At 35.1% G+C, this 27,674-nt stretch overlaps 1 protein-coding gene across 7 annotated transcripts in view; it reads right to left on the bottom strand.

Moving 5' to 3' along the window:
* Positions 1-46: 46 nt before the first annotated feature.
* Positions 47-27,674, bottom strand: part of Phc3 (polyhomeotic homolog 3) — a 73,835-nt gene continuing 46,207 nt past the window's right edge. For 4 of the 7 annotated variants that reach the window (XM_074073803.1, XM_074073804.1, XM_074073805.1 and 1 more), the window contains 6 exons: positions 23,791-24,041; positions 20,164-20,323; positions 15,983-16,097; positions 13,714-13,846; positions 13,391-13,622; positions 47-7,795 (listed from right to left, as the gene is read on the bottom strand). In XM_074073803.1, the coding sequence (XP_073929904.1) occupies positions 7,641-7,795; positions 13,391-13,622; positions 13,714-13,846; positions 15,983-16,097; positions 20,164-20,323; positions 23,791-24,041 (1,046 nt within the window). In that variant the 3' untranslated portion in view covers positions 47-7,640. Of the gene's footprint in view, positions 7,796-9,866; positions 10,188-13,084; positions 13,216-13,390; positions 13,623-13,713; positions 13,847-15,982; positions 16,098-20,163; positions 20,324-23,790; positions 24,042-27,674 lie in introns of those variants that run through there. The other 3 variants (XR_012448043.1, XR_012448044.1, XM_074073807.1) reach the window with 3 other exon arrangements.

Genomic DNA, 27,674 nt, shown 5'->3' with positions numbered 1-27,674 from the left:
CACGTATCTTTAAAAAACAGCTATCTATAATACTCCTAAAGTATAGTAATATTTATTACATGTAATCTTTCTTGCTTTTTTTTTTTTAAGAAGCTTATTTTGGTGGTCTTTTAGATTTTTTACTTTTGGGAAAATGCTACACTGCTAATACTGGTTATAAAGTTGTTGCAATTAAAAATGCAAAATAAACATCACCTTCTTTTGTACTGCCAAGCACCAGGTACAGCAACGAACTGATAATACCTATCACAATGGTCTCAAAATGTAAGTCTTTAACGTTAATTTCATGACCTATCAGGGGTATCATTGATGGATGTGCAGTATGTGATAAGGCTCAGACCCTTTGGATATCATCAACCTAACCCTTTACCCAATGCATATAAAATCCCCTCTTAGTTCCAAGTTCCAGTCAGAACATTAAGTAGTAGTAATTATGCCCATATTTATTTAAGCCACAATGAGTTTTGTTTGGGAAGATTCTGCTTACTAGTTTCTCAGTCATAAACACCATACACTAAGTGTACAGATGGTTTGCTAAATGAATTAAGTGCATGAATGACAATATTCACATGTGTTCAAATGTTCAGTGGTTAACCAATGGTAGCATTTAGAAAAAGGTCCTCATTTGCTTGTCTAGAAATTTTCTAAATCCTTAGGAGAACAAATACTGTAAGTAAGCCAGGAAATGGATTCTTAATAATTAACTTTTAGCAAAAGTCGTAATTATAAAATAAACCATTAAAAAGCAGGAGAATTAATTAGAAACTTTAAAAAAAAAACTATTATGCAGTCTAACATAACTTTAGAACTGGGAGGTACTTTAAGATGACTTAAGCCAAAATAAACACTTTGAGTAGTATAGGCACCCTAATGTACATTCAGAAGAGGTTAAAAAGCAGTTGATTGCTGAGGTGTCACATGCAGCTAATTAACCAACTGGAAGTAACAACTCAAGTCTCCAGGCCAGTGTGTTTTAGCTTCACTCACCCAGGTGGATTCAATGAATATATTTATCTGTGATTTACTCCTGAAGCTGATCCTGCTCATTTTTTAATACTACCCAAACAAAATTACCTTTTTTTTTTTTTTTTGGTGTGTGTGTGCTTGCTAGGCAGATGCTCTATCACCTGAGCCACATTCCCAGTCCCTAAAAGATACTTTTAAGGACTATAAACAAGGGTTTTAACCACTGGCTACATCTGGCTTACTATAAGCCCCACCACTCATAAACACCAACTTCTTCACAGCTGTAAGTTAAAGCGCCACAAAACATGGGTTGAACACTGACAATAGTCCATAAAGTATAAATTTTTAAGCCAATAAATCATGGCTACTGTCAATCCTTAGAATGATTATTGTAGTTATATGTGGTTTAAAAGGGCCTACTATATTACTCTTATACTTAAAACAGGAAGTGGTGAAGAGGTCTGGTAGAGATGAACCAACGTGGGTTGTAACACACATGTGCATGGAAACAATGCTAGGAATCTCCCTTATCTCAAACCAGTGAAAACACTGTCTTTCTTACTATCTCTTATATTTTCTCTTCAACAAAATCAGAGAATAGGAGGGTGGAACAGGTTCTGCCCAGAAGTGGGGTGGGAGGAGGGTGGCCCAAACAATGTATACACATGTAAGTAAATGTAAAAACAATAAAATTTTTAAAAATAAAAGTGTTTTAAAAATTATACTTATTTTTTCCAAATTAAATTACTTTTCAAGAATACATTTTCTTCATTTTCGGGGTATGGGGTCTCATGTATACAAGGGTGGCCTCAAAATGGTAATTCTCCTGCTTCAGTTTCCCTAGTGCTGGTATTACAGATATGTACCACCATGCCTGGCTAATTTATTTTCTTTCTATGGATTCATACTGAACACAAGCAATATTACTGAGAACAAAGCTGCCATCTGAGAGGCAATAGAAAAAAATGTTTCTAAAGTATAAAGCTAGAAATTCATGTTTGTACCTGTTCTCTAACATTTGATTAAAATGTCATTTCGAAATAAAATGAAAACATCCACAAGCTATAAAAAGGGGGAAAAAAGCATTTGTGGAAAACATTTCCCAAAAGGTTCCATATTCATGGCACTTGTAAGGGGTTTATGTGCAGGTACCTGGAATGGTTAAGGTCGCTGAAGAGAAGCTGGGCTGCAGATCCAAAAAGAACGTGTGGACTCCCCACAAGTTTTTCTCTAGAATATGATGGTAACAATTACATTTGTATTAGGGACTTACAAATTTTTGGGGGAGTAGAGGAGAGTACTAGGTTTGAACTCAGAGCCTCACACTTGCTAGGCAGATGCTGTACCACTTGAGAACTACCCCAGCAGGGCCTTACAACTTTCAAAAAAGCTTTCTCCAGGTACAATTTTAAAACAGATCAAACAAGCTCTACAATAATATGCAAAACTTTGAAAATTCTTTAACAATTTTAGGGAACTTTTCCCAAAGAAGGTAATATAATTTTAAACATTTATAGAAAAAGTGGCTTGTATTGCTGGCTTGAGGAAAACTATATGGTGATACATTACTTAAACTTCTAACAAAAGAATAAGAGTATCTTCCCAAAGAATTTTTTTAAAATATACAGCTTACTGGGTTAAAATTAAATTTTAGTAAGATTACATATTTACTTTTCCTAATACTGTATTTATACTTATCTAAATCCCGATCTTAGAAATGAAATAAAATATTCTAAATAAATGTATAAAATATCAATATTGATGAACGTGGGTCAAACAGTTCAAGTCATCATTCTTACAGCTTTACACCGAAGAAATATAGGTAGGCACATGCTCACTGAAATCCAGACTAGTAAAGAAAAACCTTAGTCACATAATTCTTAGACATAACCTAACAGATAAAAATGCCTTTCTTTATAACTATCTATAAGGTTGCTTCAGCTGCGGTATCTGAACTTGGAAACTCTCAAATTCTGGCCACTCAATTATAACAATCTTTATTTTTGACAAATATTCACCAACTATAATAGTTATCACCATACAGAATCAAAACCACTGACTATGTGTCCTTGGTACTATTACTGTCTGTGCTCCTAAGGGCTTGTCAGCTGATAAAGAGAAGAATTGATTACAGGTAAAATCTTAACATACAAAAAACCACAGGGGCTTGGGATATAGCTCAGAGGTAGAATATGAAGTACCAAAAAAATAAAAAAAACTATTATCTTTATATTGCTATAATGGGAGTCTAACAATTTTAATTTATTTTTGAACTTCTGATGAAGGCCATAGCTGTATCAAATGACTTCACTAGTTAACCCTAGTATCCTCTTTCATCTGCAATGTTTTTTGTTCTATCCATCTCTTCCATATCCCTCTTGCTCCCCACCCCCCAGAAAACCTTCCTCAGGGCACAGCTGGTTACACATATGATACACAAAACATAGACTAGAAAACAATTTGCATAGATGGGCAAGTGTTCACTGCCCAAAGGTTTCACTGAAATATGACTGTTAGGTATCAGAAAGGCCTGCCCAAGCTGCCTCCCTCCTCAAAATTAGCCCTACTACAAAATCCTGCCTAAGGATTTCCAGGCAAAGGACTTTCTTAGACGTTTTCATGCAATTTTGGAGAGGCTGGAGGTTTTAGGAGGGGAAGGAAGCGAGGCCTTTTCATGCTATTAGTTATGCTAAATGCCAGCGCACAGCAGGCATTCTTGCCATTCACCAAGGGTGAGAGTCCTTAAGCCACAAGGTATAATCAGCCTCTTCTGGCTGAAAACGTATCTTTGAAAGATTTTCAGTCAGGGATTTCATCCACTGGACATAGCTGTAAGGGTGACTTCATTCACATCCCTAATAATTTATTCTTGCCAAAATTGGATAAATACATAAAAATAAAGCCTCAGACTATATGACTCTTATTTCATTCCTCCCATACTTATGCCATGGTGGTAAAAAACTATGCAAATGTAAACAATGGGCTCTAAGATTAACTGAGCAAGCTAGTGAGAAACAGAGCACTATGACAGATTTCAATCTAAAACCTTACACTTGTAAGCAGATGTCTGATTATAATTTTACACCTAATATCTGAAGATTAGCTATGTCAAAAATTATTTGAAGGTATAGTCACAATAACACGTGTTCATAACAGTTAAGTGTTTCAACACACCAGGAAACTGGGATATCTAAAAAAGTCTACTCTGTTTTAAGCCAGGTAAAACAAGACTATTAACTTCAAAAGTACAAACATTTTTCAATGTTTTAGTAGGCTAAACTAACAAAAATGGGAGATTTTCTTGTCTGCCTTTCCTATTCCTAAGCGTGTTCACTAACATTCCCTTCCTCCGTTCTACCTTTTCTACTTCTAGGGACTTAAACTGGAACTCAACAAAACAAATTCTGTTTAGAAGATTCCACAGCAAATGAGAAGTACCATCACAGAGCTGCAGCCACTAAGAGAATGACAGGTTTTAGGACAGCACTGTCTCATACTATGCTGATTATATCAAAGCTCCATAGCTGTATCTAACACATGTCTACACAAAGCTTGATGAATATTGTCATATAAAAATAATTTTTACAAACCATCTGTTTATTTTCCTAGGAACACAAAACTTAAAACAAGTAAAACTTCAAAAGTATGTTTTCCCCCCTCAACAGGAAAAGAGCGCAAGAGTTTAAAGTCAGAAAATGTGAACTTATGTAGCAAATATAGGAAGAACCTCCCATGTTCCCTGTCTGTCATCTCTTCTCCCAAAGCAAATTCCTAAAACACTTAGTAACATGAGAGAAAAAGAGACTAGTTCTCTTCCCACTTACATCATACTGAAACTGCTTTAAAGCTCAAGAGAGAAGTGGACACCCGATGGTTTTGTGTAAATATATAACTGAAGCTGTTGAGAGCAGGATGATTGAATTGTCTAGAAGGAAATAACTACATCAGTGGAAGAATTACCAGTTGATAGTACATGAGCCATTTCTAAATAAACAAGTGACCTGGGGAAAAAAGCAAATGTATTCTCTGGGTATGTCTGAGTGAGACAACAGAAGATATGGACTTGAAGATTTAGAATTATAAGGTATTCTCCAGTAGAAAACTCTCTCTTAAGCCCATTCTGGTTATTTAAAGGCTTTCCATAAGTATAGAAGGACTGACACGAGTAGAGACAGTAAATAAAAGAATTCATACCCCAGTGCTGGTGGCTCAGGCTTATAATCCTAGTTACTTGGGAGGCTGAGATGGGGAGGATCAAGATTCGAAGCCAGCCCAGGCAAATAGTTTCCAAGACCCCATCTCCAAAATAACCAGAGCAAAATAGACTGGAGGTGTGGCTCAAGTGGTAAAGCACCTGCTTTGCAAGCCTGAAGCCCTGAGTTCAAACCCCAAGACCACAAAAAAAAAAAATTATACAGTTCAAAGTTAGTACTTTGAGCTGTATATAAAATAGTTATAGGGAACAATCATTATTGCTAAGGGAGTCTGTTCCTGAATAATCAATTTTGTATTAAATGTGGATTACTTACAACACAGTTTTAATTCCAGGGGAGAAACTCCTTTGTGCCTCCCTCTCTCATGCAATAAATCTCGTACTACTGCTCAGCCTGTACTTATGCTCTGAAATTGCAAGATGAGGAGACAGCATATGCTAACTGTCATGATCATTATCTACTAATACATGAAAATTGATTGTAGAGCACCTGCCTTTTCTTGAAACTTTAATTCAATAATTAAAAATGTGATGTAAAGAAATATGTAACAAAAACTACAAGCTAGTGTAGGTCTGGAACATGAGCCTTACTTTACATTACACATTTTAATCCTACACATGACTATCAGTAAACATCTTTTTTTAAAACTACTACACAAAGAATCCCACAAAGCATACATTCAAACGAGAGGCATCTAGAGATTAAAAAAATTACCCGCTATATTTTTGTATAAAAATAACCAACATTTTCTAATGTACACAAAGCCAAAAGTTAAATATCTGTCATGTCTTTAATGACATCTTTAGTTTTCTACTAGCTCAACATAATCTTTTTGAAAGGAGCAGTGAAAATGACTGAAACTCGCAGGCTCTATCTTCACCTGGACAAATATCTGAATAGGTTCTTTCAGTTATTAAAATATCTCAAGATGTGGTAAAGACATAGGAAGTGATTAAACAAAACTTTCAAAATGTTCTCAAATAAAATGCTAATGAAGAAGCTATAAATCCCTCAGGGCGCTCACAGAAAGTTTTGTTTTGGTGTCATAATTCTATAGAAAAGGATAACTGGTGAAAAGTTTTGCCTTAAAACTATTTGATATTAGATTTGATCATCCAAATCTAATCACTTCATAAGTGCTTTGCAGGAAGCATGCAAGGATTTAATAAAGGAAAAAAGGAATGTGCATTTTAGCTAGACTCAGCATGTCCAGCATAAGAAAACATGCAAAAAGCAATCACAAATCTACTACAAACTTCCCGTGCCTTTAGAAAAGGTACACTGGTTCACAGGTGTGATTACATCTTCATCAGGGCAGAGGAGCGCACATATGAAAGGTAATTAATATGAACACTAGTTATGGGTCAAATAATTTTAAGGTAGTCTTTATATTATAGTCCAATTTTATGGAATTTTTTTTTCCTTTTTCTACTATGCATAATAAAACTGGAAAAAATATTTTTTCCAGAACATTAATGTTTCACTACTGTCAGTGGTGAAACTACTATTCATTATCATGCCTTATGTTTTTAAAATATCCCTTTGGGTGAAAAAGAGCAACATTTATCACTCCTTCCTGATAAGAGTTTCTCAATCTTGGCATTATTAGCATTTGGGACCAGATAATCCTTGGTGGTGGAGGGAGGGATGTTCTGTGCATTATAGAATATTTAGCAACATCTCCAGCTTCCTCCCACGAGTTGGCCATGGTAACTATCCGCCAACTCAACCCCAAGGTGTGACAACCAAAAGGTGTCTAGATACTGCCAAATGTTCCCCAAGAAGCAAAAGTGACTTCCATTGAGAACCACTGCTCTAAGTATACAAAAACTGAGGAAAAAACCTTAATTTTGTCAGTCAAGTCAAATTGCTGATCAAATCTGAATATAAACCACCTCTTCTGACCTCCACATCAATACTGCTTATGCTAGAATACAATCTTTCCTTATAAGACAAAGTGTTGTCTAAAAGGTATGATTTTTTAAATGCACCAATATTTCATTGCATATGATTCCATCACTGAACTCCTAAATTATTCCGTATCTCTACAACAACCTTTTAGAAAACTAATAGGGTAGAAAATGTGTAAGAAAACCGAATCAAAAGAGAAGTGTAAATCATTAAATTATTTTAAAAAGGATTCTTTATATTAATGATAAACATCACCTTTAAAAAATTATTTAGTATAACATGTTTCTTTGAAAAATATGGCCATCTATAACAAGTCTTTCAATGTTGCATGTAACCTGTAAAATTAATTTCACCAATACTATCTAATTATGAAATGTATGATGAATTACTGAATCTGTAGAACAAATGTCAAATGTTTGATGTGGAGATCCCAATGTGCTTGGCTTTCCACCATAGTAAGTGTAATATTCTAGGCCAACTTAGGCCTTTACCTTACAAATGTGTTTAAGAACAATAAAACTGGTGTTACATCAAAGCCTCGTATTCCTGTTAAGATTCCTTCAGAGAGTTGATGCGTGCACAGATCTTAAGAGCAGGACCTAGCTTGATATTCATTGCACTCATGAGATGGTCTTCTTTTAGCAAAAGAAGGGCCTGTCCATCAATCTCTTGTGCTCTGAACTCATCTGCAATATCCTGGCAACCTGGAATTTGATAAGAAGAAAATTAGATTAAATTAAATACACAATTAGACATTACTCATGAGAGTCACAGTTATGTTCTCACTAGGTCTGAGAATCTGAAATATAGACTGATAAGTAAAATTTATTTATAGTAGTATGGAGTTCACCCTTGAGGAACAGAATATTTGCTGGCATTCTGAAAATAAGAATTAATTAAAAATCCAGGTAAAGCAATTTACTTGGAATTCTGGCTACAAATATGATACAGAAGTAATTAGTAAGAGGTAAAAGTATAGAGTGATTAGTCACTTCAAAGCATGCCACATATAAACCTCATGAACTCATCTTTGTGTATCTTTGTATAATATATTCTGCACATATAGGTACAAAAGAATAAAATATGATGTCTTGCCATGAATGATGATAATCTGGAAATATTTTCTCAAGTATCAGAGTACCACTTTCATTATCATTTGTACCTTATCCTAACTTACAACCTTTGTTGCCAAGTACATCTAAAAATATTTTTATTATTCCAAGTGCCAGTGGCTCCTACATACTAGCTACTTGGGAAGCTCAAATTGAGAGGATCGTGGTTCGAGGCCAGCCTGGGCAAATAGTTCATGAGACCTCCCATCTCCAAAATCACCAGACCAAAATGGACTGGAGGCATGGCTCAAGAGGCAGAGCACCTACTTTGCAAGTGTGAAGCCCTGAGTTCAAACCCTAGTCCCACCAACAAAAAAATTATAAAAATGTTTTTATTGTCCACTCAGGATAGAACAAATCCCTTAAGACTGAGGTATCAATGTATTGCAATGCTGATGAATTGTTTTATGCTGCTCAATTTATCATTTCAATTTCAAATCTTTATTTTTTATTTTTTGGTAGCACTGGGATTTGAACTCAAGGTCTCATGTTTGATAGGCAGGTACTCTACCACTTGAACCACTCTACCAGCCCTCAATTTCAAATGTTAACATCACTGGACTTATCTCTATTTTTGTTTTGTTTTTTGAAACAGGGTCTCCCTATGTAGCCTAGACTGGCCTTGAATTCACAATCCTCCTGCCTCAGCCTTCCACTTGCTAAGTTTACAGGCATGTACCACCATGCCCAGTACACCTCCATTTTTGGTTAAAAAAAATCCTCATTGAAATTATGAGTTTTTAAACTAATCTCCTGCCAATAACCAGTATTTTAGCTCTCGGTCTAAACCAGGTACTTTAGTAGGTAACAGTGCCACTATCTACATGAGCCAAGGTTTTTACTACAAAAATATTTGCACATTCAGGTTATTCAATAACTTCCATATGAAGATAAAGAAACCAGTGGGTTAAGTAATAAATCAAGGGACCAAGAGAGGAAAGAATTCAAAAGCATGAAGGATTACTTATAAATATAGTATATATAAATGAACATATATAAAAATGAACCTAAGAATAAAAACTAACAGCTCTAAAATCTTTTGTTTTATTCACATCAGTATACTGAGGGAAAACACAAAGGATGAAAAATAGAAATGGTTGTATCTCTGGATACCACAATTTTACTAGAGTAATTATACTTTCTACTGCAAGGAGATCATCCTCTTATTTGTATTATGATAATGATGTCTCCCTGGTAACCCCAGCACCAACCACAAGCACTCTAGGTGTGGAACACATATTATTTATGAATAAGTGAAGGACCAAGTAAGTGAATAAATGATAAACAAGAAACATAAAATCCACTATAGAAGAACCAAGACAGTGTAAGAGTAATACGTTTTTTTCTGCGTTCAGCTGACGTGGCCATCTTTTCTCATAGTTATTTATCTTCCCATGTCCTCTATTGTGTTTGCTGTTTCCTATCTAGCATGTAGCTTTTCAATTTCTCTATTTTAATAATTTCGCAAAGCTTAAAAGTTGACCTTTCAAAATCCTCTACTGTATGCACATATGTATCACAATGAACCCCGCCCTTCCCACACAACTAATACATGCTAATAAAAATGTAAAAAATATTTCTTTTAAATCCTCTACAAAATTTTTATGGTTTTGCCCGTTTTACCATATAAAAGAAACTATATTGATGAAATGGGATTACTCACCATAGAAAAGCCCCTTTTCTTTTCCCAGAGGTAGCTCTCAACAAAACTGGGCAGACAAAACTGACCAATCTTGCATCTAGTTGTGACTTCATCCTTCTTTTTATGAAAGAACTAATGTTCTTCTCTCTTCAGTCTTACTTACAAGAACACAGGAAAGGAAAGAAGAGAGAAAGATAGGCAGGACTTATTTAGATTCAGAAAACAGAAGCAAGGAGAATGAGGACCATAAGAGCTACATTTGGGAATAGAAATAAGGAGTTTCTCTATGAAGAAAATATATAGCATGCTTTCTTCTGTATTGTGAGATTCTTCTTCAGATGTCTTCTTGTAGGTGAACAGCAAATGTATTGGCAAAATAATAAAGAACAAAAAGTATATTGGGAAATAGCATGATTAGAAATTCATTAGTTTCAGAATTTTAGATCATCACAAAAAGTAGTTACACTAGTATAGAAATGTAACACAAAGTAAGTTTTTAAAAAGGAAGCAAAAAGCCCAAGTATGCTTCTAGAAACTTATTAGAGAAAACCAAATTAAAAAAAAAAAGTGTAAGTGCTCAAGGAACACTGAGCTAACACTGTGAATATCTGACATCTACTTCTGTAAAATCCCTGAAGCCCAGCAATGTGTAGCAAACATACCAACTGAAGCAACCAGTCAGCTCAGCTAGCGTAACTCACCAGAACCAAGTGTGCAGCTCTCAGTATGAGCTTGGGCAGAGGCACAGAGTCACTCAGTAGAATGAGCAAGTACCAAAACTAGTGTTACAAAAATATTAAATGTTTATACTTTTAAGAAATGAGCTGGGGGCCTGGCTCAAGTGGCAGAGTGCCTGCCCAGCAAGCACAAGACCAAGCTCAAATTCAGTACTGTCCCCTTCCCCCCAAAAACGGAAAGAAAAAGAAAATGTTCCTAATTTATATGCCTGCAGAGAAATTAAGCCCATAGATTAGTAAATGCAGAATTAACTAATCTTTTCAAAAGGCAGTTTACCATATCAAGGAAGAGTTAAATAAAATAAACTGCAATTAATTAAAAATAATTATTGTAGAGAGGTTTTTAATGCACAAAAGGCTTTTTGCTCATAACAGCTGAGATGTAGTTGTACTTTACATAAATCCCAACTTAATCCCAACAGGATGATACATGAAGAAAACAAAAACCTTAAGAGTACATTTAGGTTCCCTTATTGCAGAGGGAAGGAAGTCTAACTGGCAAGAAAATACAAGAGATTACTAAAGTTACAAGTTTGTTAATACTTTGAGAAAAAGACTACTCAGAGAAAACAAACAGCCATGAATGAGCTGCAAGAGTCTCATAAGGAAATTTGTAAAGGCCAGAGAAGCAGGAAGAAATAAAGATAAAGGCATTTTCTGGTATAAGATTGGCCTTAAGCTACAAGGCCTTATACAGAGAAAAACTTTGAGAAAGGCAGTATAACTGACCACACAAATACCTACTAAGGTATATTTGTCCAGTCAAAGCAGTGTGGAAACACTCTCATTTCATTAGTAAAGAAAAAGTTATATAGACTCAAAGAGTACCAAGCCAATTCTAAATTATAAATCTTCTTTTAATGACATGTAATGTTCTCTAGACAACTTGTAACATAATTAGTGTCCAGATTAATTCAATAAACAAGCATCTGAAGTTTAGCAATAATAAGTTGAGGAAGTTTTTGTTTGTTTTTTAATTCAAATGAAGGAAGAATGACACAAAGAAATTAGCCTTTGTTCTAATAAAGCAGTTAAGAGTAGCCACTGGACAATGGATGCTAGGGGAAATTAACCCTGAAAAACCCACAGGAAATAAAAGAAGAATCAATAGTATGTATTACTTATTAATTATTGGGAAAACTAGTTTTCTCAGAATACAACCAATTCTCCTGCCCAAAGGAAAAACAGTATCTCCCCAAAATAAGAACTCAGACTCACAAACAGATCACATTCCCCATTTGGGAAAGTGAGATTAGGATATGACAGAATCAAAGTACAGCCCCAGGAGATCAGTTCAGATTCCAATGTTAATTCTCAAGACAGCTATCCTGGTCTAAAAAGTAAAATTCATTTCATTGAATATTAAAACCATAACCAGTGAAGACTCATCATCCTCTAATATACCAAGCTTTAAGCAGATTCTACATGCCACACAGTCAGCAATTAACTCAGACCTTACTTAAGTCTTACATGAAGAAACCATACTTTCTTTAAGCAATTCCATCTTCCTTTAAAAGTGACCATGTCTGTTTGTTTTAATTTAGGACTTATAAAATTTATTGACAAAATAATTTAATAAAACTTCAGAGAGGTCTGTATATGAGTTTAAATGGGGGCAATTTTTTTTGATGGTCCTGGGATTTGAACTCAGGGCCTCACACTTGCTAGACAGGCATTCTACCACTTGAGCCATTCTGCCTGCCCAAAGCAATTTTTTAAAACTAGTATTTCTAAACATATTTCTTGTAAAACACGCTAGCTCTAAGTTTTGCTTATAAGACTTTGGTAACCTTCATAGAAAGAGCAACAATAGCTAGAGAATACTAGGTCATTAACTTAATTTTGAAAAACCAGACAGATAACTCAAATAGGATGCATTCTTCTGGAAAACATGAATCAAGAGAAATGATACGATTCATATTAAAACCTAAAGAGAACTAATTTTTTAAATCTCATTTTCCATATTCATAAGGTCAAAGTGAGTAAGATTTGCTAATTTAAAAGAAAGATATTGTCTGAACACGTAACCAGTGTGGGTCTCACCATGAGCAAAGGTACTTTAGTTGCCAGTCCCTTACAGAAAGTGAACATAAAGATTATTGCTGTTTTTAAGAAAAAAGAGGCTTTAGGTTGATGGAAAAAGTATCAAAATGGGAGTTAGAACAGGAAAATATAAATAAGAAGGTTACCCTCAAAATAAGAATGAACATAACTGAATTTTAGCTGTTCACTTGAAAATTTTTTCAAGCATGCTCTTGATGTTTATTTATTGAAAAGAATCAAAGAGTGCAACTTTCTTTAAAAGAACCAACTTGATTTTTTTAAAAGAATCCAAAATTTTACCATATCTTTTCCAGTCTTGATTAACTTTCAAAAATGTAAAAAAATAAAAGATAGTCTCTCTTATTTAAAAAAAAAAAAAAAAGTTAGGAAACAAAGAGGAACTAGGATAGAAAAAGAGAAAAGCAGAAGGGAAGTGTCTGATTCAATCTCTCTACTGACCTCTCTTGAGAGAAATCAGACTGAAGAGAAGAGAGCACCTTAATATTTCTTCACCGGCTGGGGTATCACAGCAGAAGCAGGACTAGTCAGTTTTTATCGACTTGTGGGGTATAAAAAAATACCCAGTTGTGCTGAGGGAATAAGCAAGAGGAAATAGATCACATTTCAATTGAAAATGCCATTTAATTTACACATCCATGTAGTACTCCTCTAGCCCTTTTGTGCAAAACATATGGATGGATCTAACATCATTCCCAAGTGTGAATGTACAAGAAAACATTAGGGCCAAAGTGATGAATTACATACCAGGCAAAGAATGGATGAAGGCCCAGACATCATCAACTGTCCATATAGAGGGCTCTGTCTGTGAAGCTGGTAGCAAGTCACTGTTCTCAGGCATTTTCCTAATTCTCACATCTCGAAGCTCACGTTCTCTTTCCCGCTCACTCTGCCTGCGTAGACGAGTTGTCATAGCAGCTGGCACAGAATCTCCATGAGAAGCCAAGTCTTCTTCTGCAGATGGATAAGTAATTGGAAGCTGGAAAATGTAGTACAAGTAAAATACAGCATTGCACTTTCCTTGCATTTCTGAAAAGGGTATTGTACATTGAAGCAAGGTTTCTACAGACCTGCCTGAGGATATGTTCTCTTGCTGCCCCTTCAGGGCCACTTGGACGACGGCCACGATGCCCAAGACTTTGATTATCAGGCTTACGATTCCAACGACTAAGTGCAAATTTTTTAGAACAGCTAACGTTGTACCTAAGAAATTCAAGTACAAAAAAATTATTAAAGGATATACAAGACATTCCATTTAGTATCTAAGTATGAATTTAAAGTCCAATTGTGAATCAGTAAGTGCCATATATGAAGATGAAGTATGTTTCACTAAGGACTATAATACCTCATAAAGAAAATTTACATTATTCAGTGGATTTATTTACATTAGAAGTCAAACAATGGCCTCTGCATACATATGTCTTTTAATATAATACTGACACCTATAACAAGATATTAGTATTTCCTAATTACAGCATGATAGTGAGAAACTTTCTGCAAAATACAGAGTACTATTCTAGGACTAATGGGCAAAAATAAAAATTAATTTTCCTTACCTATGCTTTATGAAAACATCAGGAAGTAGAAATAATTAATACTATGGAGAATTAACAAATTATTTGTCCCCTAAAAATATAAAAGTGTCCTGCTGCTACTTCATTTTACTCTAGGACAATCCAACAAGTTCCTGCTATGTTGATTACACATTTATTTGAAGGCTCAGCAATGTAGATTTTTGGTTTCTAATTACAACTGACAAAACTTCTTTACTATTGAGAGAAGAACAGGGACGACTAGATTTGTGCTTGATATTTAATTCCCTAAATATTTAGTTCTCCAAGCCTGACAGCTAAGCAGATGTGTTGATAGCAGTGGTGCTTTTCTGATCTAATTTATGCTCTTTTCCTTGCTTTTTCATCACAGTTCCCTGTGTTAGGGTCCCTAGTCCTCTAAAGAGACTCGCCTAAAGGCATAACAACATGACTTCTCAGCAATCATCTCTAGGAAAGCACTAAATGTCCTAAAATATTTCTAAATAGTCAAAAGGTTTAAAATAGCTTGAAAGTCCATTTCCTAAGGTTTCGAGTTTTTTGTCACTGCATCAAGGAATCACTATTCTTTCTTGTGATACATGCAAACTGAAACTAAAATTAAACATGAGTTCAACATAATTTTACTATAGGCCTACCAGTAATATGAACGAACATTTTAGTAACAGATTAACAAATGAAACAATGAGCCACTTTTGGAGGAAATTTACTTTTATTACTTATTTAACTTAAGGTTACCAAGTATATTTTGGTGACATCCATACAAAATGAAATGTCCAATCAAGAAATTCCCTGGCCAGGTACCAGTGGCTCATGACTGTAATTCTAACTACCTGGGAGGCTGGAATTGGGAAGATCACAGTTTGAAGCCAGCCCTGGGAAACAGTTCATAAGGCCCCATCTCTAAAATAAACAGAGCAAAATGGACTAAATGTGTGGCTCAAGCCGTACAGCCCTGAGTTCAAACCCTAGTCTCACAAAAAGAAAGAAAAAAAATGAAAAAAGAAAGCAAGCAGGAAAGAAATTCCCTGGATGTTTACAACAGATCTTAAATTTTTTGAGAGAAAACCAAAGTAGCTCCAGTGCTTTTCTGAACTGGGAATAAATTTCAAAATAATTAGCCCGTGTATGCACTTAGCCCAGTATGTACTTCAAGTCTAATGGTAAATATCTATACCACTGGACTTTATTAGAACCAAAATAGGTTTTTTAAATGTAAACTAAATCTAGAAAATGTAAGCTTCATGAAGACACTTAACATTTCTTTTGCTTCTAATACTTTTGGCTTATAATTACTATTAAAAATATTAATTTGGAAGAAATACGTATTTTGCTACCTGATATTAGTATTATGGTGAACTTAATGCTATAAGCTGTCCCATATGGAAACCCAAAGTACACAGGATATAATTCAAACAAATGAAAAGACTTTAAAACAAAGTAAATCCAGGTATTTCAATACTGATACCTTAAAGACTAGTATTCTATATAGCATTCTATTAAATATACTGGTGCTTTTACAGGAAGGACTCTCCTAAGCACAGTGCGACCATCAAGGAGATTGCTACTTCAATAATAGATTACATTGTAAAATTGATTGTGCTACAAATAGGTAATTTCATAGAGCAAAACCTAGCTACCAAATACCAAAGTAAGTAGCTCCAGATAATGTCTGTTGCTCCTCTGTACTGCAACACCTAGGTTGGACTTTAGTAAACTATACTAGAGTTTTTTAGTTCTCCAGGGATAGTTGGTTTGTCCCTTGGGAAATTCAAGAGCATAGAAATACCTTTTGGCACATGACATAGTGCAGAATCGTTTTGACCGTAAAAATTCATTAGCATATCCCATTTTCCCACAGAATTCACACTTGAGCAACTCGCTGTCCATTTCTTCTAATGTCTCTAAAAAAAGGACACAAAAGAAAAACATTCAAAAACTGTAATTGTGGCAAATCTTCTTTTAGCCTCTACTTTGGTTTCAGTCAATAGTTACCCTGGCACACAAAGCCTTCAAAATCAGCCACCTCTACTCATTCCCTCTTGCTTCTGTATTGAAATTGTATGTTTTATTCTATGTAAAGTAAGTATAACATTTCTAAAGGTTTGTTTTGCTAAGAATTCAGCAAGTCTAAAATATGCAAGTAACTTTACAAACACTGAGAAATGAAGATGAACCACATAGAATCGCTGCCTTCCAGAACAAACACTTTCAAAGAGCACAGTACAAGACATGAATTTTGGTACATTATGCCAAGCAAGAAAGACTTTCCATTATAATAGGAAAGAATGAGGATGACTTCAAAATGGTGAAAATTTGAAACTTCTGGTATTTTTAAAAAGAGCAATTAACTCTCTAAAAGATCTGCAATGTAAGATAGAATACATACAGATGTATCTATCTTTATAATAAATAATAAACTAGTTCCTTTTAGTTATACTGGGTTAAACTGGAATTCATTTAGTTTTATACTAATTTTTTAACTTCCAACTGCTAAATAATGCTTTTTCAGAGTGTTCCCTATGAAGTTAGAATGTCCTTCTTCTGGCCACAGCACAGTACCCAAAGAACTTTCCAAAATAAATCTTCAAATACTTAGCAGCAATCACTTATAAGCAAGAAAGTTAAGTCTATATAATGCACCATTTTCTCATCTGTAACATGAGATTTATGATACCTCTTTCCCAGAGAACTGAAGTGACAAATGAGTGCCCAATAGGTATAAAAAAGTAACAGTTCCATTTCCCATTTTCCATATAAGAACTAAGAGTACTTAGTCATGTAATAAATGCTCAAGAAGTACGTCAGTATTTAGGAGGTCAGGTACTGTGGCTCTTGCCTGTAATCACAGCTACTCAGGAGGTGGAGACTGGGAGGCAGAGATCAGGAGAATTTCAGTTCAAGTAAGTGAGATCCCATCTCAACAAACAAATAGGGCATGGGGATGCATATCTGTAATCCCGGCTAAGTGGGAAGCATAGGAGGAGAATCGTGGTCTGAAGCTAGCCATGGATGAAAATGCAAGACCCTATCCGAAAAAATGACTAAAGCAGAAAAGGGTTGAGAACCTGGCTCAAGTGGTGGAGTACCTCCCTTGAGAGCTTGAGGCCCTAAATTCAATGCTTGTACTACCAAAAGGAAAGGGGAGTGTGGAGATTTTATGGTAGATAAACCTAACAATGCTCCAGGATTTGTTCTTCGCTTTTCCCCACAGAAACAAAACCCAGAATAAAACTAGTTTGTGTGATATGTATGGCTTATTTCTGACGATTAGGATGAGAGCAGAAATACTGGCAAATTCCAAAAGGTGCTTTTCCATCACTGGTTAGAATGTGATCATGAAGCTCAGCTATATCAGAAATGAGGGAGACATTCACTGGAGTGAGGGCCCCCACCACCACCAAGGCCTTGGACTCTTAGCTTTTGAACTATGTCAGAGAAAACCAACCTTCTATCTTATGTAACTGAATATTGGAGCAGCCAAACCTAATTCTAATTAATATAGTTCTTAATTTCTTTGTGTGAAAATTACTTAAGTTCTCCCAAAGACTTGAAATCACATGAAGATCAACAACAAAACAAGGCAATGAGACAGCTGTTCTATGTATCAGACGGCAGTAAAACAAAGCCATCCCTTCCATTGTCAGTTTTTGCTGAAACCAGCTGAATCTCCATTAAGAGCAAAGACACACATAAATATATAACTTAATGCACATAAATATATAACTTTCCCAGAGTCTGATTTTGTCTGTGCCTTATGTCATCTGAGCCTGCAGTCACCTGTTACTTTAACACTAAGTGGCGCTCTAAGCTCAGGTTTTCATCAACTCTGCACACTTAGAGCTAGCCATATAGAATAGGAGCTTGTGTTTGATGCAAGGTGGGTAGGGAACAGACTTAGTCATCCACTGCTCCGTAAGTAACCCCCTAATAAACTCATCAAGCAGGACTTGTATGAGTCATTGTTTAGGCTGTCAGTACCAACCAATTCAGAGGCAGATAGATGTTCCCTTTACGTCTCCCTCGGAAATTCACACAACACATTTATGTAAGAAAATGCAAATTTTTTCACTGGTATACATACTGTGCCAGTAAAATAAAATAGGATTATGATTTTCAGGAAAGGAGGGGAGGAAGGAGAAAGGGAGGAAGAGAGTGAGCCAAGGAAGGCAGGAAGGAGGGAGGGATGAAGCTAATATGGCAAAATAATGTTGAAACTGGATCATAATGTTGACTCTGGGTACTGGGATTTAGCATTTCTTTCTTTTTTTTCTTTTATTTTAATCATATAACTCTAATTGCATATGTTTGAAATTTCATAGGTTTCAATCTTTTAAATTAAAAAAACCAAATTGAACTCAATGTAAGTTAAGAGTAAAAATCAAATTTTACACTATTATACTCTTTGCTATTTAAATAAGAAGTAAAACAGTGACAAATACACTGAAACTGTTTATAAAACAGCAACAATGACAGAAGTGGCATTCTTTTTAAGAGGCGGAAAAAAGAGCTGGGTGTAAGTGGTACACCTATAATCCCAGCTACCTGGGAGGTGGAGACAGGACAATTCAGAGTTACAGCCCAACCTATGCCACATGAAGTTACTAAGACCCTGTCTCAGAAACAAAAAAGTTGGCAGTGTAGCTCAGCTCAGTGTCAGAGCACTTGCGTGGCAAGGTACTGGTTTCATTCCCCAATACAAAAAAGTTAGAAAAAAAACTGTGTGGGCATTTGTTTGTTAGCATGTTTTCCTTTTGCTTAATTTAACAATGCACAGGCGCACAGCATATGAATATGGGCTCCATAAGTATTTGCAAAATTAATAAATTAATTTTATATGAAACATACTAATATACTGAGGGAAATTACTTACAGATCACATAGATCATAATTCAGACTACAGAACCCTGACTATAGTAAATGCTGAACTCTATCAACTGCAGAGCCCAGATCAGAATCAATCAGGGATAGTCTCATGAAGATATTCCTACATAACATGGCTACTTCTTTTTTTCTAAATCAGATATTCAGAATCTCATCTAAAAAATAGTATAAGCACTTACTGATTTAAAAATCACAAACTCAGGTATAAAATATTTCATTTTGGAGTTTATTTGTGTATGCTTTCCTTCAGCCATTTTAAATACCATTTTGACTTCTGAGGAATATTCATTATTAGAAAAAAGTATATTATTTAAAAAGAATTCTTTGACATAAAAGAGATTTAGTGCTATTTTTCTCTTTGAACAAACATAATCACCTGTTGCCTAAAGAGTACATCACTAATATAACTGTAAGACCCCCCTGGTATCACAGATCAGAATATGTTTACATAAAACGAAACAAACCAGAATCCCCTGCATGAGCTACCTAGCTATCTATCTTTTGTTTTTGTTTTTGTTTTGGTGGTACTGGAGTTTTGAACTCAGAGTGTCACACTTGCTAGGCAGATGCTCTACCACTTAAGCCACTCCACCAGTTCTGTTTTTGTGTTGGTTTCTTCAAGACAGGGTCTCATGAACTATTTGCCTGGGCTGGCCTCAAACCACGATCCTCCTGATCACTGCCTCATGAGTAGCTAGGATTCAGGCCAACAGCACCCAGCAAAGTGCTATATTTTTAAGAAACAGTAAAATACTCATCTGTTAACTTAAGTTTACTTCAAAATCAGAGAGCTGGTTGTCTTGGTGCAAAAATTATGAATTGCTTTCTCTCACATATGGTGGAACTTTTTCTACCCACAGTCCTTCAAACGTCAAACTGACATTGCACAAATTAGCACCAACCTTGCTATTTTTGTTATTTAGTCACTAAGAGTCTGGTTAGCTTTCCCATTATTTTCATCAAACAATGCACTGTAAGAGAATATGAGTGAATATTTCCAAGTAAAAATATGTGAAGAATAAAAATCCATGTCTATCTAGCAGTAAAAGCCAAAGTTAAAGGGTATGATAAGTGAAATCCACAAACCTTCAGCAATCATGTCTTCCATCTCTGTGTCAGATGAATTGTCTGCATGTTTTGTATTATTCTGTAGCTCTGGCTGACTACACACAGAATTTATCACTGGATTATCCAAAAGAGGCCTTTTTTTTACAGGTTGTTCTATTAGCAAAGATGAACGACTCACCTTTAAAAGGGAGAGAGAATGAAATGAAATAATCTCTAAAAGACATTCAGAAACAATTTGTTTAAAATATGTGTTGAAATGAATGGTATCTGTGATCATTTACTTGTCCAGTGGTCAAACCCATTCATTAGGTGTTTTATCTTCAAATAAAGGTCACAGTCTGGACATCAACACTCTATTTAGTCACCAGCAAAATGGATGCTTCAAAGCTTCTATCAAATACAATCTAGTGTCCTAGTTTAGGCAAGTAGTTAGAAAAAAATGTTCTAAGTTTCAGTGATTCTTTATGAATGTTTCAGTAGTTCAGTGTAACACTGGAAAGCAAAGGCTGTAACTATCAGTGTATTTAGATGGTGGGTTTTTTTCTTTACTTTTTTAGTACTAGGGATCAAACTCAGGACCTTGCACTGAGCTACACCCCCACCCCTTTAAAAAAAAAAAAAAAAGATGAGATAGGGTCTTGCTGTGTAGCCCAAGCTAGCCTTATGTAGTCCTGATTGACCTGTGAACTCATGATGGTCCTGCCTCAGCCTCGTGAGTGCTGGGATTACAAGTGTGTACTGCCACTCAGCTTAACTTTTAAAAATACAACTCAACTAAGCAATTCTTTCTCAAGTTCTATGTGGTGTGTAATCTTTATACGTTGAGAAACTTTAGTTTTCCATATGAATGTGACATAAATAAAAGATGAACAATATTTCTGTAGTTCTGGGAGAAACCAGGGCCTTGCGAATGCTAGGCAAGTGCTCTGTCACTAAGCTATACTCCCCAACAAATACTGTATATATTTTATAGATAAGGATACTTACGTGCTCAAAGTGCTTAGGTTATTTCTTTACAAAGAAAACTTAGAACTAGAACTCAAATTTCCCAACCACTAGTTCAGTAACGTAATTCACTGTAATCACAAAAGAAATGGAAAATTCTTTTTTTTTTCTTTTATTCATATGTGCATACAATGTTTGGGTCATTTCTTCCCCCTTTCCCCTCCCTCCTTATCCCCTCAATACCCGGCAGAAACTATTTTGCCCTTATTTCTAATTTTGTTGAAGAGAGAGTATAAGCAATAATAGGAAGGAACAAGGGTTTTTGCTAGTTGAGATAAGGATAGCTATAGAGGGAGTTGACTCGCATTGCTTTCCTGTGCATGTGTGTTACCTTCTAAATTAATTCTTCTTAAATTAACCTTTTCTCTAGTTCCTGGTCCCCTTCTCCTATTGGTCTCTGTCGCTTTAAAGTATCTGCTTTAGTTTCTCTGCGTTGAGAGCAACAAATGCTATCTAGTTTTTTGGGTGTCTTACCTATCCTCATACCTTCCTTGTGTGCTCTCGCTTTATCATGTGATCAAAGTCCAATCCCCTTGTTGTGTTTGGAAAATTCTTAAACACTGCTAACATTAACAACAAACTATTCACTAGGTTCAGTATACATGTTTGTCACGAATACTTACTTTAGGAATACTTTCAGAAAATATAACTTAAATTGAAAATATTTACTGATTCTTTAAGTAAGAACTCAACTAATTTGAAAAGGATGATGATTAGGACACTTATTCCTCATGAATGCTGAGTAAGTCTTCAGTATCTGCTACACATGGGGAATCACAGCTTATTGGAAATTTCTACATTTAGCCTCAGAGTACAAGAGTACAAAGTTTTAAATGAAACAAGATTAAAGCATGTATTTTATTTTGTTTGTCTTAGTAAGATATTTATTATGCATGAAGTAAAATTTATAGAACTTATTCCTGGGGAAAAAACTAATATTCAATGCTGGTATAGGAATATACTTCTGGTAGATGAATTTCATAAATTTTATGATTTTTCCATAAAATAATCTGATGATATATATATATCAAGTTTTATGAATAAGTATATATGATTCAACATCCCTACTTCTAGGAATTTATATCAAAAATTCTTTAAAATGTGAACCATTTACATACAAAAAATATTCCTTTCAGAACACTGTATGTGTGTGTATATATGTTTGTGTAGTGCTGAGGACTGAATCCAGGGACTTTACCAGGGAATTACATTTCCAGCCCCTCAAAACTACTTGAAGAGTGAAAAAAATGAAAATAATATCCAACCATAACAGGAGGATTATATATATTATGGCTGTCCACAAAGTAGAATATTATGTAATCTTTCAAAATACTCCGAACATGCTATTAATTATATAGAAGAATAAGTGCTAAAACTTATAAAGTAAGAAAGTTGACCTATACAATAAAAATTTCAAGTATATGAACACACATATACACACAGATCATGCTATTATTGGGAATTATTTGTTCTCTACAATTTCCAAGTTTTCATTCAGACCATGTATTACTTTTGTAATCTGAAAAACCAAAGTTCTAATTATCACTAATAGTAAGGGTAATAATAACTATGCCTATTGAATGTCAGGAACAGCACAAAGTAACATATGCACATTTAATTCTCACAACAACCCTAAAAGCATCTCCATCTGCCAGATGAGCAAAATGAAGATCAGAAAGGTTGAGAGACAAGTTACCCAGTCAGTACACACCACAGCCAGGATTCAAACACTTAGACATACTGTATTATCTGAGAAATGAGCAAAGACAGTTTTACTGTATCAGCCTTTTTATAGGAAATCCAAGTTCAGTACATACACACAAAAAACTGAACACAAAGACAAGTGATTGTGTAACTATCAAACTATAAGATTTCCATTCATGAATCTCAAAATTCAGGTGATTCAAAGAACTTGAAGAGAAGTATTTTATGTTTTATATGTATTTATCTTCAATACATTTTCTAAGGGAAAATGTTCAAATTTTGGATAGTAGAATATAAATTATTCATGGCTATGGATAGTCTCAAATTGTATGACTTGTGGTTACAGGGTACTTCCATTCTAAGGTGAATAATTTAAAGCATTTTAAAAATCTGATTGAAGGCTGAAATTCAGGAATAATGAGAAAATCTATTTGGTAATTATAAGCACCAAGATGTATTAGGGCACTAAAAAGTTAATATATTCTGCACTTCATTTAAAGTTCACAAAGTGTAACATACAATAAATACCATTTTTAAAATAATATACTTTGCATGTCATTTCAATCCTCTTAAAAAGAAAAAAACAAACTGAGGCAGGGGGGTAATTATGAGTGCAAGGCCAGCCTGGGCTACATAGCAAGACCTTGTCTCAAAAAAAAATTTATTTCATTGAAGTAAACTTCCAATTAGCTTTTTCTAAAAATTACAAAATTGGCGGCCCTATACTCAAACTCTTTTCCATTTTTTCTTTCACTGTAAATGGCTAGCATGAAATTTTAGAAATATATAAAAGATATAGAGTTAAAATTCTAGGCAAAAATCAATAAATTTTTTAAATAAAATTAAAAGCTTTTTCTTAGAGAACAAGACTGTTGTAAACCTCTATCTAGATAATAATAATTTTAAAAACACAAAGTGCTTCCCACTTATACTTACAGGGAATGGCTCCAATCCCTCCTGAATCACAAAGCCTTCAATAACGTGGGTCAAGATCTGTGGCTTCACGATAGCCTGGGGAGGCCTGTTTTCCATGTTGGGGATGCTACTAGGCACAGATGTACTATTACTCCTTGTGGTGGCAGCGGGAAGTAAGAGTGGAGGTGGAGGAACAGAAACGTGTGAGGGATCAGATGGGGATTTAATTACTGAAGCACTGACTGACGCCACAGCAGGTAATTCCACTTGCTCTGAAAGAAAAGTTATTTTTTGATCTTTAACATGTTGGCCATGCAAACATGAAAGAGTATTCAAGAATAAACATAAATTTTCAAAAACTATTCTAAGAACTTTATCTTTATTATCAGAAGAAAAGGGTAAGTTGCTCAAAGTTGTCATTCAAACATGGTTAAAACAACTGTCTTCTGTTCATTCTGGTTCTCACTCTAGAGATGACCCACTTTCAGTCTGTTGAAAGGTGATTAGCCTCCCTTAGAGGCTAACCATGACTAGATTAATCTTATCTCAGGAGAGGGTCCATTATGAGTTTGAACCCCCTTGTGCTCACACCGTTACCCAGGGGATACCTACTGCCATGTTATGACTCAGCAAGAAAGCCCTTCCCTTAGTAGACTTGGGAGCATAGCTCACATCTAAAATCCCAGCTACTCAGGAGGCAGATTGGGAGGATCCTTCAAAGCCAGAGCAGCAATAAGTCAATGAGACTCCATCTTAATCAATAAACCAGATATGGTGGCATGCAGCTGTGATCCCAACTACCAGTAGGAGTACTGAGGATTGAGGTCTAAGGCCAGTGCAGGCAAAAAACATGAGACCCCACCTGAAAAATAACTAAAGCAAAAGGGACTGGTGGTCATGGTTGTCAGAGAACACCTGCCCCAGCAAGCTTGATGCTTTCCAGTAGGGAAAGAGGGGTAAAGAAAAGAAAAAAGGCGGCTCTCATTAGCTGTAACCCCTTGATCCCAGAATTCCCAGACTCCAGAATCATCATAGACATATGTGTGTGTGTGCGTATGTGTGTGTGAATATATATATATATATATATTTTTTTTTTTTTTAAGACAGAATCTTGCTATATATAGCCCAATTTGGCTTCAAACTTGTGAACCTTCTACCTCAGCCTCCTCAGTCTAGGATCATGACTAGCCTAAGTCTATGGTATTCTGTTATGAAAACACAAAAAAAAGACTAAAAAACTAGCATTAAGTATAATTAAATACATTTTGATTTGTTCAGAAAACACTACTTTGGTATATATTCTAATTTAATTCATATGTAAAAATCTTACCTAGTCCTAAAGTTTTATTAAAAGTAGATCTGTAAGAAATTTTTTTTTTCAAAAATGAAGGGCACAAAGGTAAAATGGGTCCTATTGGGGGGCTGGTACCAATGGGAGAGGGGAAGATATAAGAAAAGGGCAAAGGTGGGTGAATGTGGTGGAAATACTATGTACTCATGCATGAAAATGGAAAAATGAGACCTGTCGAAACTATTCTAAGAAGAGGAGAAGAGGGAATAAAGGAGAACCATGGAGGGGGTAAATTTGACTAAGTAAGATATACTGCAAGCAAGTTTGTAAATATCACAATGTATCCAAGTACAACAATATAACAAAAAATTTTACATAAATTAAAAAATAAAAAGAAGCTAATACCTATTATTTTCCAGTTTATAACAAGTTGCCAAAAAACATCAGAAACATTGACATTATAATACAACAGAAACATATTATAGACAAGTATGAGAGAAAATTTGTTAACTTACATGAAGTTACTGTATGAATTCAGTTTCATTTTCTACACAAGGGCTATGAAGCTTTTTGATCTCTGCACAGATGCTTTTAAAGAATTTTTACATATTTATAAAAACTAAACCTGGATGGAAATGTCTATTTTTAAAAATGACTCCATTTTACTAGCTAGCTTATTTTGGTAAGAGTTACTCTAAACATCAACCTGTACCTCCCCTTTCTATATATTATACAACAGTGGTAAGAATAAAGTAACTCACAGGAAGATTAAAATGCCTATGTTGCAGTTGACAACTTAGCCAATGGGATGTGCTTGACAGGACCTCAGACTATTTCCTACAGAAAAAAATGCAAAGATATTCTTGTGTCCCAGCATTTGAAAATGTTTGTATTTGGTGTCAGTGTCATTAGTAATGTTTATTTTATAATAACATTACAGTCACAATGAAAGCTTATTGCTCAAACTTTTTTTTTTTTGGGCAGGGGAGTAAACTGTATTTTATTTAAACATTTTGCTATAATTGAAACCTTATTTAAATTGTTTGCCTTTGCATTTGCTAGGTCTTTTATTATTTTCAGCCATTCTTTTTTGTTTTGGACCATACCAGAGTTTGAATTCAAGGCTTCACGCTTCCTAGGCAAGTGCTCTACCACTTGAGTCATTCAGCCAACCCTTTTTTGTGCTAGGTATTTTTGAGAACAGGATCTCTCTACTACTTGCCCAGGCTAGACTCCTGATCTCTGCCTCCTGAGTAGCTAGGATTACAGGTGTGAGCCACCGGTGCCCAGCAGCCATTCTTTTTTTAACTAGCATATACTAGTCATTGTGAGATTTACATATGTGCTTACAATATATCTTAATTATACTCATCGTCTCCATCATTCTCCCTCATCCTTCCTCACCTTTCAAACTATTTTTGCTATTAAATCAAAACTTCAGAAATCTGTAGCACCGTAAATCCACTTTCAGTATAAAGAAACCACAACTATTGATACTATAGTTAAGACTTTCTTAAATCTGTTTTTTGAGGTGTTATTTTGAATAACCAAAGGCAATAATATTAATTTGTCTTCATTTATATGATTTTAGTGACTAAATGTTTTCTATTTTCAGGAGGGGGGAAAAGTAAGAAGAAAAGTGCTTTTCTTCTTCAGTGCTTTCCAGAAATTCACACTGTGCATAAGGTAGTAAGAGCTTGAGAGAAGGGAAAGCAGGAGGACATGACATGCTGAAGAAAACATAGGGCAAATCACTTTGTTATCAGAGAGGGTCAGTGTCCTATTAGTTGGTTTCCATACCTATTATAGTGGCTCTTTCTTAACTGAAAATAATCACGATGGCCATAAGCTATCCAACAGAACAGAATATATACAACAAAGCCTGAGCCAACCTTAGTATTATTCAGATCAGAAGTTAGCAAACTTTCAGTAAAGGGCCATGTGTCCTCTGCAATTACTCAACTTTGTGGATAATAGAACAAAAGCAGCCATAGATAATATTTGAACAAATGAGCAAGGCTATGTTTTATATAACTTTATTTATGGACAATAAAATTTGTGTTTGTTTTTGTTTGGGCAGTACTGGGGTTTGAACTCAGGGCCTCGTAGCAAGTATTCCATCTCTAGTCATGCCACAGTCTTTTCTGCTTTTGTTACTTTTCAGATATGGTCTGACTTTTGCCTAGAATCAATCTCAGATCTAGATCTTCCTACCTCTGCCAATCTTGTAGGTGGGATTACAGATGTGCACCACTATGCCCAATTTGTTCTTTGAGCTAGGACCTTGCTAACTTTCTGCTTGGACTGGCCAAGAACCACAATCCTCCTATCTCCATCTCCCAAATAGCTGGGATTACAGATGTGAACCAATGTGCCTGTCCATTTTTTGTTGTTTTTCTGAGATGCAATTTGTAGCACAGGCTGCAAACTGGAGATCCTCTGCCTCATTCTCCAAGTGCTAGAATTATAGGCATGTGTCCCCATACCCATCTTAAAACTTGTATTTCACATAACTGTCCCATGGCAAGAACTACTCTCCTTTTTTCCCAACTATTCAAAAATGTAAAATTGATCCTTTACTTGCACCACAGAAAAGATTTGAATAGTGAGCTAT

Source organism: Castor canadensis, chromosome 5 (assembly GCF_047511655.1).
Source record: "Castor canadensis chromosome 5, mCasCan1.hap1v2, whole genome shotgun sequence".
In the NCBI taxonomy this organism is placed as follows: Eukaryota; Metazoa; Chordata; class Mammalia; order Rodentia; family Castoridae; genus Castor; species Castor canadensis.
This window is presented reverse-complemented; position numbering and strand designations above follow the sequence as displayed.